The 24748-nt window shown below is 38.4% G+C and overlaps 1 protein-coding gene across 5 annotated transcripts in view; it reads right to left on the reverse strand.

Moving 5' to 3' along the window:
• PIEZO2 (piezo type mechanosensitive ion channel component 2) overlaps positions 1-24748 on the reverse strand; it is a 537568-nt gene that overhangs the window by 118787 nt on the left and 394033 nt on the right. For all 5 annotated transcript variants that reach the window (XM_044293449.1, XM_044293451.1, XM_044293452.1 and 2 more), the window contains exons 25-32: positions 21138-21303; positions 20606-20849; positions 19690-19786; positions 13156-13315; positions 12730-12819; positions 8892-9013; positions 5759-5830; positions 1351-1454 (exon numbers count right to left, since the gene is read on the reverse strand). In XM_044293449.1, the coding sequence (XP_044149384.1) occupies positions 1351-1454; positions 5759-5830; positions 8892-9013; positions 12730-12819; positions 13156-13315; positions 19690-19786; positions 20606-20849; positions 21138-21303 (1055 nt within the window). The remainder of the gene's footprint in view (positions 1-1350; positions 1455-5758; positions 5831-8891; positions 9014-12729; positions 12820-13155; positions 13316-19689; positions 19787-20605; positions 20850-21137; positions 21304-24748) is intronic.

The following is a 24748-nucleotide window of genomic DNA, read 5'->3' on the forward strand; positions in this document are numbered from 1 at the left end:
AGCTAGCTCATGGTTAGTCAGTGGCCAGGCAATACCGCAGCTAATTTAGTAGACAGCATAAATTACAGTACACTGTACCACACCATGACATACATGAACACCCAGGTTATCTGTGGTTAAATTTCCTAAACACTATCATGCATGGTCAAGCTCAGTGATAACTAGTGTTGAGCGTGAATATTCAAAAAGCAATTTTTTTCGCGAATATCGGCACTTTGAGAATTCGTGAATATTTAAAATATAGTGGTATATATTCGTAACGACGAATATTCATTTACATTTTTTTTTTTAACAGTACATTTCAGGTGATCATCCCTCCCTTCTTCTAGCTTGTGGGCCAATGAAAATGCTTTGTCACAGCTTAGCAACATCCCTAGCAACCAATAGAAAAGTTGCCTACCCCAAGCCGATATTTTGCTCGCATTACGCAAATAACACATTGCCGATTTTCGTAATCAAGAATATAATCTCGAATTCGCAATTCACGAATATATGATAAATATCATACAAAATATTCGTGAAATATCGTGAATTCGAATATTGCCCCTGCTGCTCATCACTAGTGATAACCACAACTCATTACAGTTACTTTGTTAGAATTTACAAGACCATAGTCTTGATGTATTTACTGTAGTTCTTGTAAAATTGATACAAGAAAAACATCCTAATTATTGTAACTAGATGCAACTAATGTTAGGTTTGATATTTTGTGCTAAAATACACAGTTGTGACATGCAGCAGCTTCATCCTAAAGTGTCTGTCCTCAAACAAAGTGGCAGCTAAATGTATTGTGCACATTCTATTGTTCCTAACAATAATAATATCAATGGAATGATATGAGTAAAGAAAACATAGTATAGTTTTGTAAACAAGATACATTTGTACATAAAAATAACCAATGATATATTTCACTTTTGCTTAAAACAGTATTTTATTATACAAAATATTACCATACATAATATAAGCTGAAAAAGAATCAAGTCACAGGTAAGTACAGTAGAGCAATCCATTTAAACAAATGTTTTTCAAGCAACCATAAACAATGCCAAGATTTGCTTCTTCACTTTTTTTCTTTCGTGTGCTATTGAAAAATAAAGCTCTGGGTAAAACTTTATTTTTCAGAACTGGACCATCCTAGTAAAAGTGAAGACAGTCATGTATGGAAAACACCTTTCCCAGAACAAAGGGTTTTGTCAATGCTATATGCAAGCAGCATTGAAACTGAATGAAACCATGTGTTCATTGCAGTATTTATACACATAGAAGGCAATAAAACATAGAACTTATCAAGCTTGTCTTGACAGAAAAACGTTGCATCTGCCGTGCACAAGACATCTCTCTGTACCCTACCTGGAAAGCAGATTTTCTTCTGAGCTCATCCTCATCCTTAGTTTCATCTTCTTCTTCTTCTTCACTATCCGTCTCAAATAAATAATAATCACCGCTTCTGACCACTAAGTAAAATAAAGCAGTTACTTACTTCTAGAACATGTACAAAATATTTCACTATCACCGTCATCATCATTGTTACTAAGATCTTACCACTAAACTGTTCCCTCGGTAGGTACAGTACAACGTAGATTTTCACAAGTACATCAACATTTGGTTTTACCACACTGGAAACTTTCATTAAACCATCCAACCCCTCCCCAGACACAAATCATCAACTTGTCAACGGAGAACATGAATACACTAGGATGCAGTATATATGTCTTTAAGCTGAAAGTGCGAAGACCTGAATGATTAAAAGTGGGATTAGTGCCTTTTCGCCTCCATGTTAGTAAGTATATTAAATAACCTATGTCTTATATCCTTGAGCAGAACCTTGATTTCTGCATTGACCATAGTTTCACCAAGCCCAATTAACTAAAAGATGGCAAAATGAAAGATGGTGAGCATTATCCAACAGCAGCCACTTTATTACTATGTACAAATACAACTACCAAGGTAATGTGTGGATTTAAAGAGGACCTGTCAGTTCTCCTGACATGTCTATTTTAGTAACTACAGCATTTGATTTCCCCATGCAAAAACATTTCTGGAGCATCTATTTTTATGACTCTATGCTGTTTCATTCCTCCATAAGTTCTACTAGAGTTCTTTAAATAAAGATATAAGTGGGTGCTACGAGTTGGGGGTGTGCCCCTGCACAGTCTGCAACTGAAAGCTTGATTGGACAGTGTCAGGGACACCTCCCCCCTACTGGTAGTATCCAGTTGTAGCTTTATTCATAAACTTTTAGCAGCAATAATAGAGGAATGTCACAACATAAGAGTCATAAGAACACATGTTCCAGAACTGTCATTTCATGTGGAACACAATTATTTACTAAAACAGACAAGTCGGGAGTGGTGATAGGTCCTCTTGAAGCTTAATACTCAGGTAATTAATTAAAGAAATTTGTGAGAAATGAACATTTTGCCCTTATTATTTGCCAATAATCCAGCAGAATCTGCCCAAAATATGGAATAGCAGCAAGCTGTGTGGTTGTGTGGAGGCTTGAGTAAAATTGAAAGCTGCTGATACAGGGATATAAGAAACAAAAGATGCAGGTATAGAGGGTAACGGTTATCCTCCCACTTACTTAAAAGAGTGGTGGCATGCCTCTCTTTATTGAGATTTTGCTGTAGCTGTTATAATTGTGTGTTATGTATATACCATGTAAATGACGTGTATATACTGCACTGTATACAGACCACAGTAGAATTGCCATGCCCTTCAAAAATAGCTGGGCAGCAGGAATGATAGTTCACAAGATATTAGCATGAATGAGGTAGCGCCAGTGTCAGAGTAGGTCTAAAAAGAGCCTGGCACTGATGGAGATGTGAGTGTTAAGTCTCTGGAATGCTGCACCACAACGCTGATAAGAGGCAGCGAAAGGGAGGATTTGGTGCTAGATGGGTGCAGTGGAACCATATAAGGTACCAGAATGATTAGCTGTTGACATGAGGGAGCGAGTAGGAAAGATGGTGTGTGGAGGCTGTACAGTAGTTCATCTGAAGTTGTGACAGGGACCCAAAGGTTTAGAAGTGCCAGAGCAGTATGACGTATCAAGGCCCAAGTATTGTTACAGGGAAGCAGATAGTGAGTTGGGCAGTTGGGAGCAAATCCGTAGAAGATACTCATGGAGGCACTGGGTAGATTAATATTAAAGAGGTTTGCCACTTTTTGGCTACTTTTGACCAATTTGTATGTAAGATGGTTATGTCACTTAGTAATATAGCCATTGCTATTATTCTGTGACGTAATGCCCCCTTGTTACGCAAATCTTCTGCACTGTCTGCATAGAGATCCTGTCCATAAAATGGCAGCTGATGACATTCAGCCTTCTCTACTGAAATACACTGCACCTGTCATCTGGACTTACCCTGTTAGGAGATTAGTGCAGGTGTACTATATTTGAATTGAGTAGACTGAGTGATTTTCCTGGTCACATGACTCTCCATCAGCAGCCATTTTATGGACAAGACCTCTGTGTGGACAGCACAAAACACTTGGCCAACAAGGGAGAATACCTTATGAAGTATAGAAAATGGTGTAGAATATAGACAGAGACTATATTAGTAAGTGCCATATAGTCAGCTTACAAATACATTGGTCAACAGTAGCAAGGTAGCTGATGTGCCCCATTAAGAAATGCCTAGGTGGAGCAGGCTGTGGCAATCCTCTGCCGGATTTCAATACCGGAAGGCATAACACATATGTGAAAGTAGCCGTACATAGTGTAATAAAATATAGTTCTTACTTCCTACGGCATATTGTAATTGAAGCTGCAATTTTCTGTCCAGGTGTTTTAATATGTAATAATAAGAGCAAAATGAGAGGGAGAGATTGCAGAGGGAAGCAGTTCATATGGGCAATGACACTGAAGCACAGGATCATTTGGACACCAGATTCTTTAGGTTGCTGTATCAATAATAGTAATAACAGCCATCATAAGAACACCAAAAGTGATACCAGACATTGTGTAAGCTTGGTTAATGGAGATTAGATTAAAAAAACAGAAGGGGTAGGAATTGGATAATGCAAACTGGTAAAGCAACTAGAGAAATCTAGGTTTATTGAACCTAAAGCAGTAGTGTCCAAATATCCAAAGCCCAAATCACTGCTGCCCAAATTAACTAAGCCCAACAGTCTATACCCAAATATCAGTGTTAGTGATACATTTCCTTTGCAGAGTTAGTAGAGGCTGTTTACTTATACTATCAGTCAAATATTAATAAGAGTCATATTCATCAAGTCAGTAGTTCTGATGTGCGGCAAGTTCTTGAATAGGGCTCTTAAAAATACTTTTCAGAGAGACCTCTTCAGTTTTCTAAACTGTGTGAAGTATAAATATGACATCAAACATTGCCGTAGCATGATTTCATTATTGCATGTTGTTTATAAATGCACCTTTCCTTGTAAAAATATATAATTGCAATACTGTATGCCATGTTTATACTACACAGTTAATAGGAACCCTTGATTGCCAAACAACAATGTACTGTATATACGTAGCAATGTTTTCTGTAGTGTTTCTATCGCAGTCAAGGGGGACAATTTTAATGAGCTGGCCTTTATTTTTCAGGTTCCACAGGAATACAATTTATTTCAGTATTTTGACATTAAAGAAGAAATACTCCCAAGAGCTAAGACTCTCCCAATGTTTAGGTTGCCCACAGGCAGTAATATAGAGGATTTTTCTGGAACTATAATATTGATGGATCGGAAAGGCCATTAATGTCAGATTGGTAGGGTTCTGATCCCAGTACCCTCACAATCAGCTGATTGAAGAGGCCATGTGCTCCAGCAAGAGCCATAACCTCTTCATTGTTTACCAGGGGCTGCTCCATATATTTACAGCAGTTGTGCCTTCTATTTGAATGGGACTAAGCCACATTAAGCAACCGTACTAAACACAGTTACTGCAAAATGTGTATTTTTTACAGCTGATCAGAGTCAGAGCTCCACGAATCTTACATTTATGTTATATTTATAGGACATTAATACATTAGTTCTGTAAACCCCTTTATGTTTTACAAGCTTTGTTTCTCAAGCAGGCCACGGGGTGAGATCCAGCCATTGGGTGAAGCTCTATTTCAACTGGACAATATAGGGCCAATAAAGGCCTCCTAATGTGACAACATGAAAATAATGAACACATTTCTGAAGAATCTGAAAATATAGGCCAATGTCACTATTTACAAATAAGTCTGGTCTCTTTCACAATAGTTTACTGTAATTCACTCGGCACAGTTTGTTTGTGACTCCACGTACTTGGTTAATTGATGATAAAATTCTTAAATGTAATTCTTTCAAAATAAGTATATTGGCAGTATACTATTTATGACCCATAAACAGTGGATGGGTGCATAAAGTGCCCAGCTTTGTCATCAGCTATGTACTGGCTGGACACAATTATTATATGCTAAGCAGACATAGTGTAATCTACAAACATCACTCACAATTATTAGCTAATTATAAAGCAACTTGCCTGTAAGCTTGTCACGACTATGCTTCTGCATAATATCATCTAACAGACACTGCCATAAGACAGTCTTGGATTGCCTTTCTTAAGACCAAGACCATAGTGTGAAGCAAACATTAGCACATAACAAATCTAGTTATTTTTCGCAGATGTCCATCATTCCTGCTAGTAATTTCCTTAACTTTCCGTGGAGACACAAAGAATAAACCATGCATTAAAACAAGATGATTCTGGTCAAGGATACAAGGCCTAAATCCATGAACTTGGTAAGTGATCAAGAAAACCTACTGGAAGCATGATCAACCCAAGGACGCCACCACTGCTTTTTTTTGCCCTTGACTTTCTCTTTTTCTGCTTCTCCTAAAATGAAATACGTTAATACATTAATTGAGCATACAATTTTAATTCGATATTTAACATTTTAAATGACAGGTCAAATATTTCACAAGTAACACAGCCGTATGTAATACAGAAAACTCATAATGTTTATATTAATGCAGATTTCAATCCATAGGCGGATCGGAATAATTTATGGCATATTATTTATAGGAATACCCCTTTAAAAAGCTCCATTGATGCGGCACTTAAACAATATTTTTTTTTAAGGTATTATGGTACCGTATATACTCGAGTATAAGACGAGTTTTTTGGCACATATTTTTGTGCTCAAAAAGCCCCCTCGTCTTATACTCGAGTCTAGGTCTTGATTGCGAAAATTCGCAAAAAAATCGCATTCAAATTTTTGCATAAAAATTTGCATGAACTGGTATTTTCCCAAAAATCAAATATTTGCTTTAGTTGGTTTTTGTACTGTTAAAGTTATTGTTGATAACATATTGTTTTTCTTTGAAATAAATATTCAAAAACCTTTAACCTACTGATGCCTCAATTAATGTAATTTTATTGGTACGGTATCTATTTTTATTTTTGAAATTTACCAGTAGCTGCTGCATTTCCCACCCTAGTCTTATACTCGAGTCAATAATTTTTCCCATTTTTTGGGGGTAAAATTAGGGGCCTCGGCTTATGTTCGGGTCGGCTTATACTCGAGTATATACGGTAAGTTCTTTCCTAGCAAGGCTCTTCAACTTCAAATGCTGTTAGTTCCACATATTGTATTTTTTGTATCTCCTGGGTTTACAAATCTTTTATTGTTCATTGTATATCACAAGCGTGTTCTGCTAGTGGGTCATGAAATCTTGGCGAGCTATCAGGAAAACAACAGCTGCTGTTGTCTCTTTCCTACATGATAGGATATCTGCCCAGGAAAGCAGCATTATAATTTTGCATTACTCCGCAATGCTTTAACATTTAGATTTTCAAGAGCATAAAAAAATGAATATTAATCAATCATAAATCGACTTTTATCTATGGGGCTATTTTGTGTGAAGATGGAATTATAGCATTTTAAGTCCAATTGCATAGAAATAAATGCTATGTTAACACAAAATCTGCCTTTACAAAACATCAAATAAAAATTTTGAGGGACATTTATTATTTCAATTGTGTCTGTTTTCTGGTGGATAGTTGTTGCATGTTTTTGCAAATGATGAAGTCCTGGATTTATATCTGGATTATGAAGCATTTTCTACTGTATGTGCAACATATACAAAAGTGACTGAAAATTTGAAACCTAGACCAGGCAAGCCCCATGGTGTACCTTTCAAAATAAAATCGTATACCACTTTGCGCTTGTACCACATACATTATTAATCTGCACCATTTCATGAATGTAGTGCAACACTAAAACACAAAACCAGACTAAAAAGTGACACCAAAACGATTGCAAATGATAGACCCCCCTAATGTGTACCTAAACTTTCACATAACATTTCAGAACAAACTGTACATATGTGTATACAAAAGTTAGTGCACTGTATCTGACCATTATATGACTTATATCTGACATTTTAGCAGTTTTCTCTTTTGCAGGCTGCATCTCTAATTTTCTGTTTTAAATGAGCTGCTGAAAAGAAACTAGCTGCTACCTATAGACTACACATGGAGACAGGAGATTCTGCTTTCTCACCCTGTCACTCACTGAGGAATACCATATAGGACATTATAGAGAGCAGTATAAATGTGAATTATGCACAAGGGGGTAAGATTAACACTTACTATAAGCTGCTGAATCATTCCTGCATTGTGTCTGTCTCTCTGATTCTCTCTGCACTTCCTCCCTTATCCCCCTCCCCTCTCCATAGACTTCTAAAGGATGATATTATCTGATACTTTAGTGAGCAGGCAGACCGTCTTGGTCTCAAGACACCCTCAAGACATATTTCTTACAAATTTTGGAGTGAAAGTTTTGAAAAAAGAAAAGAGGGGAGAGAACAACTTGATAACTCTGGAACAAATGCAATAAGTGTCTTATAGTTACCTGTATAATTGGTTAGTACAAAGTTGTGTGAAAGTACAGTGATCATTTAAAGAGGACCTTTCATCTATTCTGACATGTCTGTTTTAACAAGTAACTACTCGCATTCCTCATGCAATAACAATTCTGGAGCATCTTTCTTATAACTGTATTTGTGCTGTTCCTCTATTATTCTTGCTTTAAGTTTATGTATAAGGGTTAAAGGGCATCAGTCAGCAGATTTTTACCTATGAAACTGTTTGACCTGTTGCATGTGTGCTTAGGCATCTGTGTGTTGGTCCCATCTTCATATGAGCCCACGTAGTTGAGAAAACTGAAGTTTTAATATATACAAGAGCCTGAAGGAGCAACGGGGGTGTTGTCATTACACCTAGAGGCTCTAGTCTCTCTCTCTCTGCAACTGCCCTGCCCTCTACACTTTGATTGACAGGGTCAAGCATGATGATGTTAAGACTTCCTGGCCCTGTCAAAGTAGAGAGAGCGTGGCACAGCTATGCAGGCATTTACAGTACGAACATGGGACCAACAAAGATGTCTTCAGCTGCCAAGCGCACATGCAACATGTCAGACAGTTTCAAAGGTACAAATCTGCTAACATATGCCCTTTAGGCCTCCGTGTGCTGTCCGCATCCGTTGCTCCGTTCCGCGGCCTCGCAAAAAAAATATAACATGTCCTATTCTTGTCCGCAAAACGGACAAGAATAGGCAGTTATATGAATGGCCGCCCGTTCCGTTCCGCAACACTGACACCCCCCCAACCCAATTGTACTTTTATACAGGATTAATAGACGAAGGACAAAATGTAGAGTAATAAAAATAAATGCTCCAGAATTGTTATTTCATGTGAAAGACAAGTATTTACTAGATATTATTTACTTACTAAGACAGGCTAAAATAAAACAGGCTTTTCAGAAGTGGTGATGGATCCTCTTTAATGCAAATATAAGAAAATATTCTTTCATTTAATGAATATGTAATTTTCAATCTCACTTTTAAATACTCAATAAAAAAATAAAAGTGCCTTGCTATATAAATGTACCATACCTTCATCATCATCCTCATCATGTTTCTGAATCTCATGGCTTTCTCCTGACTCCTGTGCAAGACTTAACATTCTTTCTTTACCTTTTTTATATTTTTCTTGCCTGGCTTTAATGCGATCCATCCTGGCAAAATTAAAAGTGTTATGACATGTCCAGCTCACATTCAACACATATAAAATGGACAGTTCCATACATTTTTTTAAGAGAATCTGTCACAATGAAATGTAGTGCATGTTATAGAACAGAAGGAGCTGAGCGGATTGATATATAGCTTTGTCAAAAAACTTTCAATAAAACTTATAATTTATACATTTAAAACTCTGCTTTCTCTGAACTCTCAATGACTGATAGCTATCTATGTATACACAACGGTACGTTGCCTCATGTTTAACTAAAGTCAGAAAGAGCAGAGATTTGAATGTATACATTGGAAGTTTTACTGAATCTTTTCCCACAGAACTATGTAGAATAGAGTAGAATTTTTGGCTGTTTTTCTTTTTTTACTTTGGCATTATTATGCCCCTAAACATTAAATACAAAAAACTGTCCTTCTGTAGCAATAAACACAAATGATAAGTCTTCATAAACAAATGGGTAATCCAGTGAACGTTTACTGCTGCTGTGAGGGGAATGTGTTAGGCTACTTTCACACTAGCGTTTTGGCTTTCTGTTTGTGAGATCCGTTCAGGGCTATAAAAAACGGTCCAAAACAGATCAGTTTTGCCCTAATTCATTCTGAATGGAAAAGGATCTGCTCAGAATACATCAGTTTGCCTCCGTTCAGTCACCATTCCGTTCGAAAGCTGACACCAAAACGCTGCCTGCAGAGTTTTGCTGTCCGCCTCACGAAGCGGAGCCAAACGGATCCGTTCTGGCACGCAATGTACAGTGCCCTGCAAAAGTATTTACCCCCTTGACTTTTTTTTAGGATTTTGTTACATTACAGCCTTAAGTTCAATGTTTTGTTAATCTGAATTTTATGTGATGGATCAGAACACAATAGTCTAAGTTTGTGAAGTGAAAGGAGAAAAATATATAAATAAAACTATTGTTTGAAAATAGAATACAGAAAATTGGCATGTGCGTATGCATTCACCCCCTTTGTTAGGAAGCCCATAAAAAGCTCTGGTGCAACCAATTACCTTGAGAAGTCATATAATTCGTGAAATGATGTCCATCTGTGTGCAATCTAAGTGTCACATGATCTGTCATTATATATACACACCTTTTTTGAAAGGCCCTAGGGGCTGCAACACCTAAGCAAGAGGCATCACTCACCAAACACTGCCATGAAGATCAAGGAACTCTCCAAACCAGTAAGGGAGAATGTTGTTGAGAAGTACAAGTCAGGGTTAAGTTATAAAATATCAAAATCTCTGATGATCCCCAGGAGCACCATCAAATCTATCATAACCAAATGGAAAGAACATGGCACAACAGCAAACCTGCCAAGAGACAGCAACCCACCAAAACTCATGGAACGGGCAAGGAGGGCCTTAATCAGAGAGGCAGCACAGACACCTAAGGTAACCCTGGAGGAGCTGCAGAGTTCCACAGCAGAGACTGGAGTATGTGTACATAGGACGACAATAAGCCGTACGCTCCATAGAGATGGGCTTTATGGCAGAGTGGCCAGAAGAAAGCCATTACTTTCAGCTAAAAACAAAAAGGCACGTTGTGAGTTTGCAAAAAGGCATGTGTCACGGATGAATTTGCAGATAGCTGGAACTTATAAATAAACGACCGACTGGCTTGATCCCAAACTAAGGACCATATAGGTGAGCCCTAAAAAAACGTAAGAGCTCTCCCTGACTGCTATGCACATGTAGGGTCTCAATGGTAGACGATTGCATACCCACGTACCTAAGACTGTATGACACCTGAAAACCCTATAACAGTCAGGGGACACGACCACTGGCTCCCTGCACTTAATACGGACAAAGTCAGGGTCACCTAGAATCAAGCCAGCAAGGAAAGACAATAAAGGAAAAGACTAATCTGAGCAAACAGCAGCAGCAGCCTCCAGCAGTGATCCAGGAAGTAGTATAAACCGCAAAGTGAGGCAGTATGGGAGGGAATATAAAGGAAGACGATTAGTCTAAATAGGTGACACCTGGCAGAAGGAAAGGAGATGACAAAGTGAAACCAAAACAAAGAACGTCAGACAAGAGGTAGAGAAGAACGCCTGTCAGACCTTCTCACAGAACTGGCGGTGACAGCATGTGGGAGACTTCCAAAATGTATGGAGGAAGGTGCTCTGGTCTGATGAGACTAAAATTGAACTTTTCGGCCAAAGAAAACGCTATGTCAGACGCAAACCCAACACATCACATCACCCAAAGAACACCATCCCCGTGAAACATGGTGGAGGCAGCATCATGCTGTGGGGATGTTTTTTAGCAGCCGGGACTGGGAAACTGGTCAGAGTTCAAGGAAAGATGGATGGTGCTAAATACAGGGATATTCTTGAGCAAAACCTGTACCACTCTGTGCGTGATTTTAGGCTAGGACGGAGGTTTACCTTCCAGCAGGACCATGACCCCGAACACTCAGCTAAAGCAACACGAGTGGTTTAAGGGGAAACATGTAAATCTGTTGGAATGGCCTAGTCAAAGCCCAGATATCAATCCAAGCGCAAACCATCCAACTTGAAGGAGCTGGAGCAGTTTTGCAGGCAGGAATGGCAAAAATCTTAGTAGTAAGATGTGGCAAACTAATAGAAACTTATCCAAAGCGACTTGGAGCTGTGATTGCCACAAAAGGTGGCTCTACAAAGCATTGACTTTAGGGGGGTGAACTGTTATGCACATTGACTTTTTCAGTTATTTTGTTTTGTATTTGTTGTTTGCTTTACAATAAAATAAAAAAAAAACATCTTCAAAGTTGTGGGCATGTTCTGTAAATTAAATGATGCAAATCCTCAAACAATCCATGTTAATTCCAGGTTGTAAAGCCCCAAAATACAAAAAAAGTCAAGGGGGTGAATACTTTTGCAAGGTACTGTAAGTCAATGGGGACGGATCCATTTTCTCTGACACAATCTGGCACAATAGAAAACGGATCCGTCCCCCTATAGACTATCAATGGTATTTAAGATGGATCCGTCATGGCTCGAGAAGACATAATACAACCGGATCAGTGTTTTTGTAGATCCATGACGGATCCGCAAAAAAACGCTAGTGTGAAAGTAGTCTGATCTGCAAGGTAATATTCATGATAATGGTAAGTATACAATTGGGATATCAGTAGCTGTTGTTCTCTTGATAGACCTAGATAAAGATGTCCACATAAGGACGTTGTATTAATTAGTGTACTGTGTAATGCTTCAAATATTGGTGGCTATCTTTGGACCAAGTGAAAGTCTGACTCAAAAAAGTTAAGCAAGACTGTTTGTCATGCTTAAAGTACAAGCAAAGTACAAAAAAATAGCCTGAATAGGAAGCAGTATACACAGAATTAATATATATATTTTTTTTATTATATCCAGTGAAACTGCAACCAGTATGATATATATTCACATCTAGCTTGTTAATACGTGATAAAAAAATTTAGGAAAGTTTCCCTTTAAAAGCAATCAATACCAACTGTGTCTAGAATTGTGCTGACACATACAAAGATAGCTGTGAATATTCTGTATGCACTGCATGGTTAGATATACATATCTGAATAGTTTTCAACATTGCTGTTCTTCATGAACAGAAGAGCTATGGGACCATGTAAAAAAAAAAACTAGCAGCCAGTATTTTGTGTAAGAATTCAGACTTTTTTACTCAGAATTCAAACTTTTTTAGTAGGTCGAAATTCTTTCACAAAGTAGCATGAAAAAAAAATACACATACTGTCTCTTCAGTTGATCCATGGATTTTTTCTCCTCTTCGAGTCTTGCCTTTACAGCTTTGACAATAGTAGCCTGAAACAGTTCTGCTCCTCTGAAGAAAGGAAAGGAAAGACATGAAGAAAAGTTAGAGATTAAAAATATAAAAACAGTTGTGATTAGTATATGTTTATTTGTGGTTTGGAACTTAAAATCCTGCATCAAAATGGCCAATGTAGTAAAAAAAAAACATTTGGCATTTTACACTTTTACGTAAACAATCTAAATCTACTGCGATTAGTGATTCTACTACTATCTTTCTAACATTCCTTCCGTCCCCAACCATTCATAACTGATGCACCAACAAAATATGCATTGTTTTTCTCCAAAAAGCTGTATGTAATTTATTGACACAGGTAATTTTAACATTTTTTAGAAACACATTACGTACCTTGAAGCAAGAATCTGAGAAGACTTAATATCCGCAACTACATGTAGGAAGTAATAGCTCATGAATACTCGTCTTTGCAATAAGAGAAATGCAAAACATATACTGTCCCAGATGATACCAGCCTCACCACTTGGTAACTGACAGGTCTTCTGGTCAATCGCTAAGAGAACAAAAGGACAAAATTGATGTTTAAAGGGAACGTATTGTATATGTATGTCTGCCAACGAAAGCCAGAAGTGTCACATTCTTTTGTTTCAAATCTGTTTTTATTTTCTCACGACAGATGTTTATAATTATATTTTCTATACAAGCATATGGGGACAGCCATCTTGTCTGAGCCGCTGTTAACAACATTTAGAGATATACTATATTTTACAGCAACCACATGGATCATAGACACATTAAAATGGAGAGGAGTCATTGACTTCCACAGGAGTTTTTCTAGGCATGCTCTGTGACTTTCTGTGACTTGTGCGGGTCACTGTAACGGGAAGGGGTAGATAAGATGTAACATCACCTACAATGAATGGTGGATGTTATCTAAATCTAGGTGATATATGTTATTGTAATCCTGCATGCAATGGAAATGAGATGACTGCTGAAAAGTAATCTCTACAGAACTGAAAGTCTTGAATTATTAGGCTAGTTGGCCAATATAAAAACTGCAGGATTGTAAAAATATGCTTAATTTAAACAATAGGTCATTTTCTGATGACACATTCCTCTGTAAGTATTTCTGCACACATATGAATTTTAAGAGCAGAAATTTGATTTTGCTTCCATAGCTCTACAGAATAGTTTGCGAGGAAAGATTAGTCTGTTTGCTCATGATTACAACATTTTCTTGGCTAAAGAATGCACTTTAAGACTGATTTAGGTGGAATTTACTAGATCGGAGACAGAACAAACATTGGTGACAGACCTGGGGGTTACGATTGTACCCTACAAATTTACATATTTAGGAGTTATTATGACACTTTCAGAAATTTTTGACTGTAATATTGGGAAGAGTAATATAACTTGAAATATGGAAGCATTGACAATATTGTTATTAGGCAGAGTGTGCAACTGATAAAAATGATCAGTTTGACACAAATGCTATATTCATTACAGACTCTACCTATATTGGTAGCGGCCCTGGCTACTTGGTTACTAAATTCAGCCTATTTAGCTTGTATGGTGCTTAACAGTGTAATCTGTAGAATAAACATTATTTCACATCTCAACATATTAAAGGCTATGTATACCTTTGGGGACAATTTATTTATGACTGTATTTTACTCATTTTGGGCCCAATTTTTTTTTTAACAATTGGTCTTTGTTAAAACTATTGAGGGGGTCTGTCACAAAGGGTTAACTGTTTTTCTAGCTGTGTGAACCATCTAATAAACATTGTTCCTAAATTACTTAACCCCTTAAGGACTTAGGCCTCGAGTCCTTAAGGACTCAGGGCGTACCTGTACGTCCTAAGTTTAAATAGTGATTGTGGCCCCCCCGGGGGTTAATTCGAACAGGATGCCAGCTGAAATCATTCAGCCGGCATCCTGTCACAATGCCGGGGGGGGGGGGGGGGTCATCTGACACTCTGGTATAAACGGCTGACATCTGTGCAGATGTCAGCCGTTTAACCCTTTCTATACCGCGGTCCGTACGGACTGGAAAAGGTTAACTTTGCAGCCCCCAGACAGGATGGGGTCACAGAGGTAGGGAGCCCCCGTCCTTCCCCTTCCCCGTCTGCGCAGTTCTGGCCACTACTGAGCAGACGGGGAAGGTTCCCATGGCAACAGGACGCCTTCTCAGGCGTCCTGCTGTCCATGGTGCTGAACAGATCTATGTTAAAGGCATAGATCTGTTTCAGACAAAGTGTAAGTAAAATACAGTACAGTACACTATATAGTGTACTGTACTGTATTATACAGACATCAGACCCACTGGATCTTCAAGAACCAAGTGGGTCTGGGTCAAAAAAATGTAAAAAAAAGTGAAAAAAGTTAAGATAAAAAAAAACATTTATCACTGAATAATTTTTTTAAAAAAAATACACTACACATATTAGGTATCGCCGCGTCAGTAACGACCTGATCTATAAAACGGTCATGTTACTTTCCCCGCACGGTGAACGCCATAAAAATAAAAAAATAAAATAACGATGAGAAAATTGAAATTTTGCCCACCTTACTTCCCAAAAAAGGTAATAAAAGTGATAAAAAAAAGTCGCATGTACGCCAAAATAGTACCAATCAAACAGTCATCTCATCCTGCAAAAATCATACCCTACCCAAGATAATTGGCCAAAAACTGAAAAAACTATGGCTCTTAGACTATGGAAACACTAAAACATGATTTTTTTGTTTCAAAAAGGAAATCATTGTGTAAAACTTACATAAATAAAAATAAAGTATACATATTAGGTATCGCTGCATCTGTATCGACTGGCTCTATAAAAATATCACATAAACCCCTCAGGTGACCACTGTAAAAAAAAAAAAAAAAAACGGTGTAAAAAATGCAATTTTTTGTAATCTTACGTCACAAAAAGTGTAATAGCAAGCGATCAAAAAGTCATATGCACCCCAAAATAGTGCCAATCAAACCGTCATCTCATCCCGCAAAAAATGAGACCCTACTCGAGATAATCGCTTAAAAACTGAAAAAACTATGGCTCTTAGACTATGGATACACTAAAACATTTTTTTAGTTTTAAAAAGGAAGTCATTGTATAAAACTTACATAAATAAAAAAAATTGTGTACATATTATCGCCGCGTCCGTGACAACCTGCTCTATAAAATTACCACATGATCTAACCTCTCAGATGAATGTTGTAAATAACCAAAAAAAAACGTATGTACCCTAAACTAGTACCAACAATACTGCCACCCTATTCTGTAGTTTCTACTAACTCACTTTTTTGGAGTTTCTACTCTAGGGGTGCATCAGGAGGGCTTCAAATGGGACATGGTGTAAAAAAACAGTCCAGCAAAATCTGCCTTCCAAAAACCGTATGGCATTCCTTTCCTTCTGCGCCCTGCCGTGTGCCCGTACAGCAGTTTACGACCACATATGGGGTGTTTCTGTAAACTACAGAATCAGGGCCATAAATAATGTGTTTTGTTTGGCTGTTAACCCTTGCTTTGTAACTGGAAAAAAAATATTAAAATGGAAAATCTGCTAAAAAAGTGAAATTTTGAAATTGTATCTCTATTTTCCATTAAATCTTGTGCAACACCTAAACGGTTAACAAAGTTTGTAAAATCAGTTTTGAATACCTTGAGGGGTGTAGTTTCTTAGATGGGGTAACTTTTATGGAGTTTCTACTCTAGGGATGCATCAGGAGGGCTTCAAATGGGACATGGTGTCAAAAAAACAGTCCAGCAAAATCTGGCTTCCAAAAACCATACGGCGCACCTTTCCCTCTACGCCCTACTGTGTGCCCGTACAGTAGTTTACGGCCACATATGGGTGTTTCTGTAAATGGCAGAGTCAGGGCAATAAAGATACAGTCTTGTTTGGCTGTTAACCCTTGCTTTGTTAGTGGAAAAAATGGGTTAAAATGGAAAATTAGGCAAAAAAATGTAATTTTCAAATTTCATCCCCATTTGCCAATAACTCTTGTGCAACACCTAAAGGGTTAACGAAGTTTGTAAAATCTGTTTTGAATACCTTGAGTGGTGTAGTTTATAGAATGGGGTCATTTTTGGGCGGTTTCTATTATGTAAGCCTCGCAAAGTGACTTCAGACCTGTAGTGGTCCCTAAAAATTGGGTTTTTGAAAATTTCTGAAAAATTTCAAGATTTGCTTCTAAACTTCTAAGCCTTGTAACATCCCCAAAAAATAAAATATAATTCCCAAAATAATGCAAACATGAAGTAGACATATGGGGAATGTTAAGTCATCACAATTTTTGGGAGTATTACTATGTATTACAGAAGTAGAGAAACAGAAACTTTGAAACTTGCAAATTTTTCCAAATTTTGGGTAAATTAGGTATTTTATTATGCTAAAAAATTTATTTTTTTGACTTCATTTTACCAGTGTCATGAAGTACAATATATGACGAAAAACAATCTCAGAATGGCCTGGATAAGTCAAAGTGTTTTAAAGTTATCAGCACTTAAAGTGACACTGGTCAGATTTGCAAAAAATGGCCAAGTCCTTAAGGTGAAATAGGGGTCCTTAATGGGTTAAAGGTCATAAACACTTATTTAAGCCATGTTCGTAATTTAGCTATAATGAGTGTTTAGGAGGTCATAGATCCGATGTATGGAGCCATCAGCAAAGCTGCCTGACAGAACAAAGTGAAGATTCAGATTCTGCTACTAGATAAACTGAAGGCTGCACAAAGACAGCGATTAAAATTTTTTAATAAAGACCTATTAAAAAAATGATTTTTAGCTCAAAATGAGTACAATGCAATAATGAAAATGCCCCCAAAGGTGTACATTGTCTTTAAAGCCATGATTAGAAATTTTAAATGTAACTCCCTATTATTGACAGGAACGTCTTTATTTTTAGCTCAGGTCTAAAGAGTATTTAAGAAGAACGAACACGTCAAATGTGAATTATATTTAGCTGAGGTCTATAAGAAGAATATAGACCAGAAGGCAAGTGTGCAAGACCTTATGGGTAAGTTTCAAAAAGGTATGTGAACAGTCAATAAATTAGTGTCTGAAATCTGGAGAGATATGTTTTTTAACACAGTTCATAGGAAGTATTAGGATTTCAGTGTTCACTCGGAAAAATCATGCTTTGGGGTTGTGTTGTAGGTAATGGCATGGGGAACATTTCACAAGTAAAGAAAAGAATGAATTCAATAAAATTCCAGCAAAGTCTGGAAGCAAACATAATACCAATTGTAAAAAAAAAAAAGCTGAAGTTAAAAGGAAGATGGCTTCTACAAATGGATAATGACCCTAAACACACCTTAAAATCCACAACAGACTACCTCATTAGGAGCTAAGGTTTTTACCATGGCCCTCACTTTCCCATGATCTAAACATCATTGAAAATCTGTGGATAGACCTCAAAAGAGCAGTGCATGCAAGATGGCCCAGGAATCTCACAGAACTGAAAGACTTTTGCAAGGAAGAACATATGAAAATCTCTCAAACAAGAATTGAAAGACTAGTGGCTGCCTACAAAAAGCATTTACAAAATGTGATACTTGCCAAAGAGAGTGCTAACAGTACTAACCATGCAGGGTGCCCAAATTTTAGCTTGGGCCCTTTTCCTCTTTTGCTATTTTAAAAATGTAAAAAATGAAAATAACAATGTTTTGCAAAAAATACAAAGGGAGTATGTTAGTATGCCTTTTGAAAATCATTTAATCTTCAACTAGCTTAATTGTTCACAGTAACAGAAATTTTGACCAGGAGTACCCAAACTTTTCCATGTCACTGTGTATATATATATATTGGCACTACAGGGGGCATTGTAATACAAGGGACATTTACAGGGGAGTTATAACTACAGGGGGGGCATCAGAGCTACAGAGGCACTGCAGGATAGGCATTATAAATATTGGAGGCACTATGGTGGTATTATTACTACTAGGGTACTGTGGGGGTATTATTATTATTGGACACAATATGGAGGGCATTGCTACTAATGGGGGTGTTCTTCGGGAGTATTATCACTATTGGGGGTCGTATTACTAATAAGGGCAGTCCGAGAGCACTATTACCATGGGGAGCTATCTGTATGGCACTGTTATTTCTGACAGAAAATAGGGGAGCACAGCAGGCACAGTACTGGAAGTGGCAGCCGGCTGACACAGTGTGATGTATAAATTTAGGGGCCGATGTGGGGTCTATATAACTTTGGGGTCTGATTTGCAAGTCTGTAACAGTCTCCCATCTACCATGGTCTGGACCAAATGGAGAAGAAAACGAAAGTGAACAACTGAAATCAGTGGAGACATCAACTGTAAGTCACTTCATCTGCCTTTAAATGCTTCTTTTCAGTGTCTTTTAATCTGGTTTTTAGGAAGTAATGTCACTTATAATTGATTGGGGAGTGGGCATAATTTGTCTGCTCCACCTAGAGAGCCGAAATACCTCATCTTGGCCCTTGTGCTGGGATTCGGCCGAACAAAAACCAACCGGTACTTGCAGCATTTTTTGTTCAGCCTAATCCCGTAAATAGGCCGGATCCCTGCTGGGTCCCATTATAGTGAATGGGCTCCTGTGGTGCAGGCAGTATCCAGCTATGCCAGATATGTTGGATATGACGCTTAAACCAGGAGTAGAAAATGGTAACTGAGACGGGCCTACTGGCGTGTCCCTTTCCCTGCCATAACCTCGTTTTTTAGACTTGACGTCAGTGGGGAAGAAATCGCAGATTCTGCCGCACTATGGCGTGTGACATAATCTGCAGCAGATATATGCCAAAAAAGTGGAATATATCTGGACATAAATGACCCCCACAATTCATAGGCCTTTACTCACAGGTCATTAAAGGTAAATGCATCTCATTTACTATATGGACACTTTATTTTCCACTAAAATTGTGGTAGATAATATGTTTAATTACTTACGGATATCATAACCTTTAACTGTGCATGCCAGACTAAATGCCTGAATTAGCCAGCAACTGTTTTCTATCAACGAGTCTATGTAGCCACAGGCCCCTATCTGTAATATAAAGCACATTTTACAGGCAGGGAAAATGCAAGTATAATCTTACAACATATTGTGAATATGTAGAACCTCCTAGAAACACCTCTGTCAAACGTAGACAGGGCAGGGATGAAGTGCAACACCAGGGGACACATTTACATCAGGCCTGTATATTCCCTTTATATGCTGACATAATATAACTTTGATATAGTTGTCTAATTCAAATATTAGGAAGCTTTAAGGCAATGTAAAGCATATAATCAGAAAAAGCAGTTCAAATGGTTAACAGCCATCACTTGGCACCAGTAGTGCATATTGCTGCCAGCCACATGCAAAAAGCCTTAAAGCCACACATGGTTCACAAGTCACTGGCTTAGGCCTCATGCACACAGCCGTTGTTTGGGTCCGCATCTGAGCCGCCGTTTTGGTGGCTCGGATGCGGACCCATACACTTTAATGGGGATGCAAAAGATGCGGACAGCACTCCGTTGCTCCATTCCATGGCCCCGCAAAAAAAAAAAATAGAACATGTCCTATTCTTGTCCGTTTTGCGGACAAGAATAGGCATTTTGACAATGGGCCACCCGTTCCGTTCCGCAAATTGTGGAAGGCACACGGGCGGCTTCAGTTTTTTGCGGACTGCAAAAAACGGAACGGTCGTGTGCATGAGGCCTTAGGAACACTAAAAGAACTGAAATGCTCGATAGCATTTTATAAAAATAAAAAAAAGAAATAATGGTGGAATGGTCGAATCTAAAGTCACGTTCAAAATAAGTAGGTCACTAGCTAATACTTAAATAAAACTGTTGGATTTTCAAAGCGTGAAATGCTTACCGACAATATGTTTTTCATGGTTATAACAAAGACGTTGTATGCTATTAACCAATCCCAGAAGCGCAGGATACTTCGTATAGGCTTCAGCAGTAAGTCTCCTCCAAATAGGAGGAAGTAGAAACAGGCCACCAAGTAGCCCATGCAGAATATACTGATTCTTGTAGTTCCCGTAATGAATATAATGGTGAGGACAAACCAGAAGAGATAACTGAACATGATTACTTTGCACATGTCCAGGTAAGACCTGCAATGCAAAAAATGGTAAAGGTGGACGATACGTTTTAATGAAAATTATTACAGTTTAGAGAATTATTGTATGAAAGCTATGGGGGGATCCAAATGATAGTCATCAGCGCTATTCAATCTTTAAATATTTCGTATCACTTTTGCAGTAACACACAACAATCACTCTCATGGATTTGTATATAGATGATAGACGTGATAAAGAAACTATCAGCTATGTTATAGATGAAGAGCTGAACACTCTGAAAAAAATGGGAAGAGGCTGCAATGACTGTCATTGTGAGCATACCTGCAGTGGATAAAGTCAGGGACTGGATTGTGCTGACTAAATGATGCTGCATCAAGATTCATACATATTTCCACATTATCCCCTGCCATGATACGAACTGCTGCCTTATTTTCGTCCTCAAACACTTGCTTTTGAAGAGATGCGCAAAGCAACAGCATAAAATCATCTGATGTTATATATGGAAAAAGATGAATAACAAAGAGATACATCACTAAGGTACAAAAATATATACATTTTAATAAATATTGTCAGTGTTTAAAGTTTAAAAAAAAAGTGACAGCTGGCAGATGTCACTTCTAGCTTCCTAGACTGGGCCAACCAAAATAGCTGAATCAAGTGCTTTTATAGGGGGTCTGTCACCATGTAAATACAGTGTAATCTGCAGGATGCATGTTATAGAGCAGGAGGAGCTGAGCGGATTTATTGAATTCATTGAAATCTCTGCTCTAAAGAGAACGAGCAATCCAATAAGCACAGGAGCAAGAAACCAGGAACCACATCTAGCGAGTCAGAGACTATCACTAACAGTGGTTTATGGCCAGGAAGAGGATTAAATGGAGTACCGAGTCCCTGGATCAGAACCTGATAGGTCCATTACTTGGCACTCCATTAGTCAGAAAAACTAGCTCACAGTAATAGAGGAGCTGAGCAATCAGCCCACTGCTAATCTCTTCCAGCACACACCCGCTGCATGGAGAAACAGAGCATTGCGTCCTGTTACTAAGGATGCTGTAGTATCACCAGGGAGCGTGGCTCAGCAGCGTGTCTCTCCCGCGGCAGCCATGTCGAGGCTGAGGATCGCGCCGCTAGAGGCTGGACTGGTAATTTTCTTACAGACTGTGCTTGATATCGCAGCTCAGCCCATTCACTTGAATGGGACTGAGCTAGGACTAGGGCATGTGACCGATGAATGTGATGTCACATAGCCCAGGAAGAGGTCTAAGCACTGACAGGGCGCTGCAGCCTCTTCATACAGCTGATCAGCGGGGGTGCAGAAGTTGGACCTATCTTGAGGATAAGGCATCAATAGGGTAATCCTGGAAAATCCCTTTAAAGCCACAATTCCCATTATTTTCCTGTTTCAGCTTCGAAAGTGGGAGCAATGCAGAAAGTCTTAAAATGGGTGTTTCATGAATATGACTAATGTTCATTGGCACTGGTTGGGCTCCTTCATTTATTCAACTTATCTGAAATGCTCTGAAGAACTCAGCTACAGCTTTTGGCTGAAAATGTTTTTCTCTAGTACAAGAGCCTCTTTAACCTATTCCTGAATTTGGACATAACTGTAAGTCTATTTTAGCAGTGCCTTATTGCAAATGAATGTACAGTTACAATCAATTGATGCAGCTGTGCCCATGCCATCCGCAGAAGGTGTTGACTGTAATATATAGCCAGTAACCCAACGCAATGGCTGGAGTTACCCTCTGATCCTAGCCACTTAATGCCTTAGATGCCACGGTCAATATAGGCCACTCTATCTAAGTGGTTTGAGAGAGGAAGAAGGCTCCCTCTCTCACCATCGGCCCCTAGAAAGTGACTGCAGGATATTGTAGATTGCTATTACAGCCAGGGAGCCGAGCAAATGCTCACAGGTCTGTCATGGATTTATGCCTATTACATGGTGTCAAAGACATGACTTAATAACCTGCCAGTCAGTTTGAGTGCCAGGTAATAAAAACTAATCAATAATTTATATGCACCCCAAAATTGTTCTGTTACAAATATGACTTGCCCTGCAAAATACAAGTCCATGTATAGCTGTATATTGACAGAAAATAAAAATGTATTGGCTCCTGGAATATGCCAACATAAAAACTAATTTTTCCATGAAATGTAATTTTATTGTACAAAAGAAGTAAAACCTCAAAAGTACTATACATATTTTGCATTGCCATAATTATATTGATCCATAAAATAAAGGTAACATGTTATTGTAATTCAATTTCCTCCAGAATGAGATAATACAGTGGCTCTCAGAAGGTGGAGGATGAAAAAACAAAACAAAAGGCCATTACATAAAGCCCAAAATTGGATGTGGAGCAACTAGAGATGGCCTTGCGGTTCGCCCGGCAGTCGTTTTGCGGTGAACTTTGCTCATTCGCGGTTCGCCGGACAGGCGAACATATGGCGATATCCGGTATGGTATAGGTGTGTTATCGATAGGTGTGACTTACTGAGGGGTGTAATATACTTATATACTTTCTAACATAGAAAGTATATTATAGTGCATTTGTATTGTGCAGCAGTTGTGTGCGGTTCTGTTGCGATACTGCAGCTACACAGAGTGCCAAACGCTATTGGAACAAATAATTTCTACTGGTGTGATATACCAGTCGCCCCCCAAAAAACTGATTGAAGCAGGTGTTGTATATACAAATAATATACTTTCTATATAGTGCATTTGGGTATTACAGCATTTGTTTGCGGTTCTGCTGCGTTACTGCAGCTACACAGAGTGACAAATGCTGAATGCATAATTTTTGGGGTCTGTAGTCCACTGGCCCGCTGTAAAATTGATATCCAATGACCGAAGCAGGGGTGTTATATACCAATTATATACTTTCTATATAGTGCATTTGGGTAGTGCAGCATTTGTTTGTGGTTTTGCTGAGTTACCGCAGCTACACAGTGACAAACGCTATTGAAACAAATAATTAAAACTGGTGTGATATACCAGTTGCCCCCCCCCAAAAAAAAGTGATTGAAGCAGGAGTGTTATATACAAATAATATACTTTCTATATAGTGCATTTGGGTATTACAGCATTTGTTTGCAGTTCTGCTGCGTTACTGCAGCTACACAGAGTGCCAAATGCTGAATGCATAATTTTGGGGGTCTGTAATACACTGGCATGCTGTAAAATTGATATCCAATGACCGTGTAATCTACCTCCAGCAACATACTACTTGTTCTTTTATGTACGCTGAATGAATAATTGTTGCGGCCTCGGAGGAATTCAACACCAGTGACGACCATGTGTTATCGAATTTCAACTATTATCATTTTTTTTTTTAATAGCGTTTATTTAACATTTTTCAAGTTAATACAACAATCCCAAAAGGGAAAAAATCAGATCCACATGCCAGCCACACATGCACGCAAGACCAGACAGAATCATCAATGTCAAAATGTACAACAGTACGACATACAAATGCAATTAATTACAGTACATCACTGCTGTCACAAAAAAAAAAAAAAGGGGGGAACAAAGGTCTGTACTCACTCACTCCACAACCACACACACAGCCACACACTTGGGTGATGCAGTCCCAACCAACAGTGGGCCTCAAACCGTACCCTCCGCTTGCACCCATATACCCCAGATTTTGTCAAATCGATCAGGGGCTCCTCTCGCTTCATACGTCAATTTGTACATCTGAAGATCCTTGTTAATAAGTTGCCCCCACTGATTCACCGTGGGACACTTGGGAGGTTTCCAATTCAAAAGTATGTTCTTCCTACCATAGAACATTAATAATCGTAACAATATTCTACTATACTTGGATGGAGTCGCATCAGCAACTAATCCCAACACGCATATTAGAGGATCGCAGATTCCTGGTAGGCCCAACTTATCATTAATGAAGTTGCACACCCCTTTCCAGTATACT

This window comes from Bufo gargarizans, chromosome 5, assembly GCF_014858855.1.
Source record: "Bufo gargarizans isolate SCDJY-AF-19 chromosome 5, ASM1485885v1, whole genome shotgun sequence".
In the NCBI taxonomy this organism is placed as follows: Eukaryota; Metazoa; Chordata; class Amphibia; order Anura; family Bufonidae; genus Bufo; species Bufo gargarizans.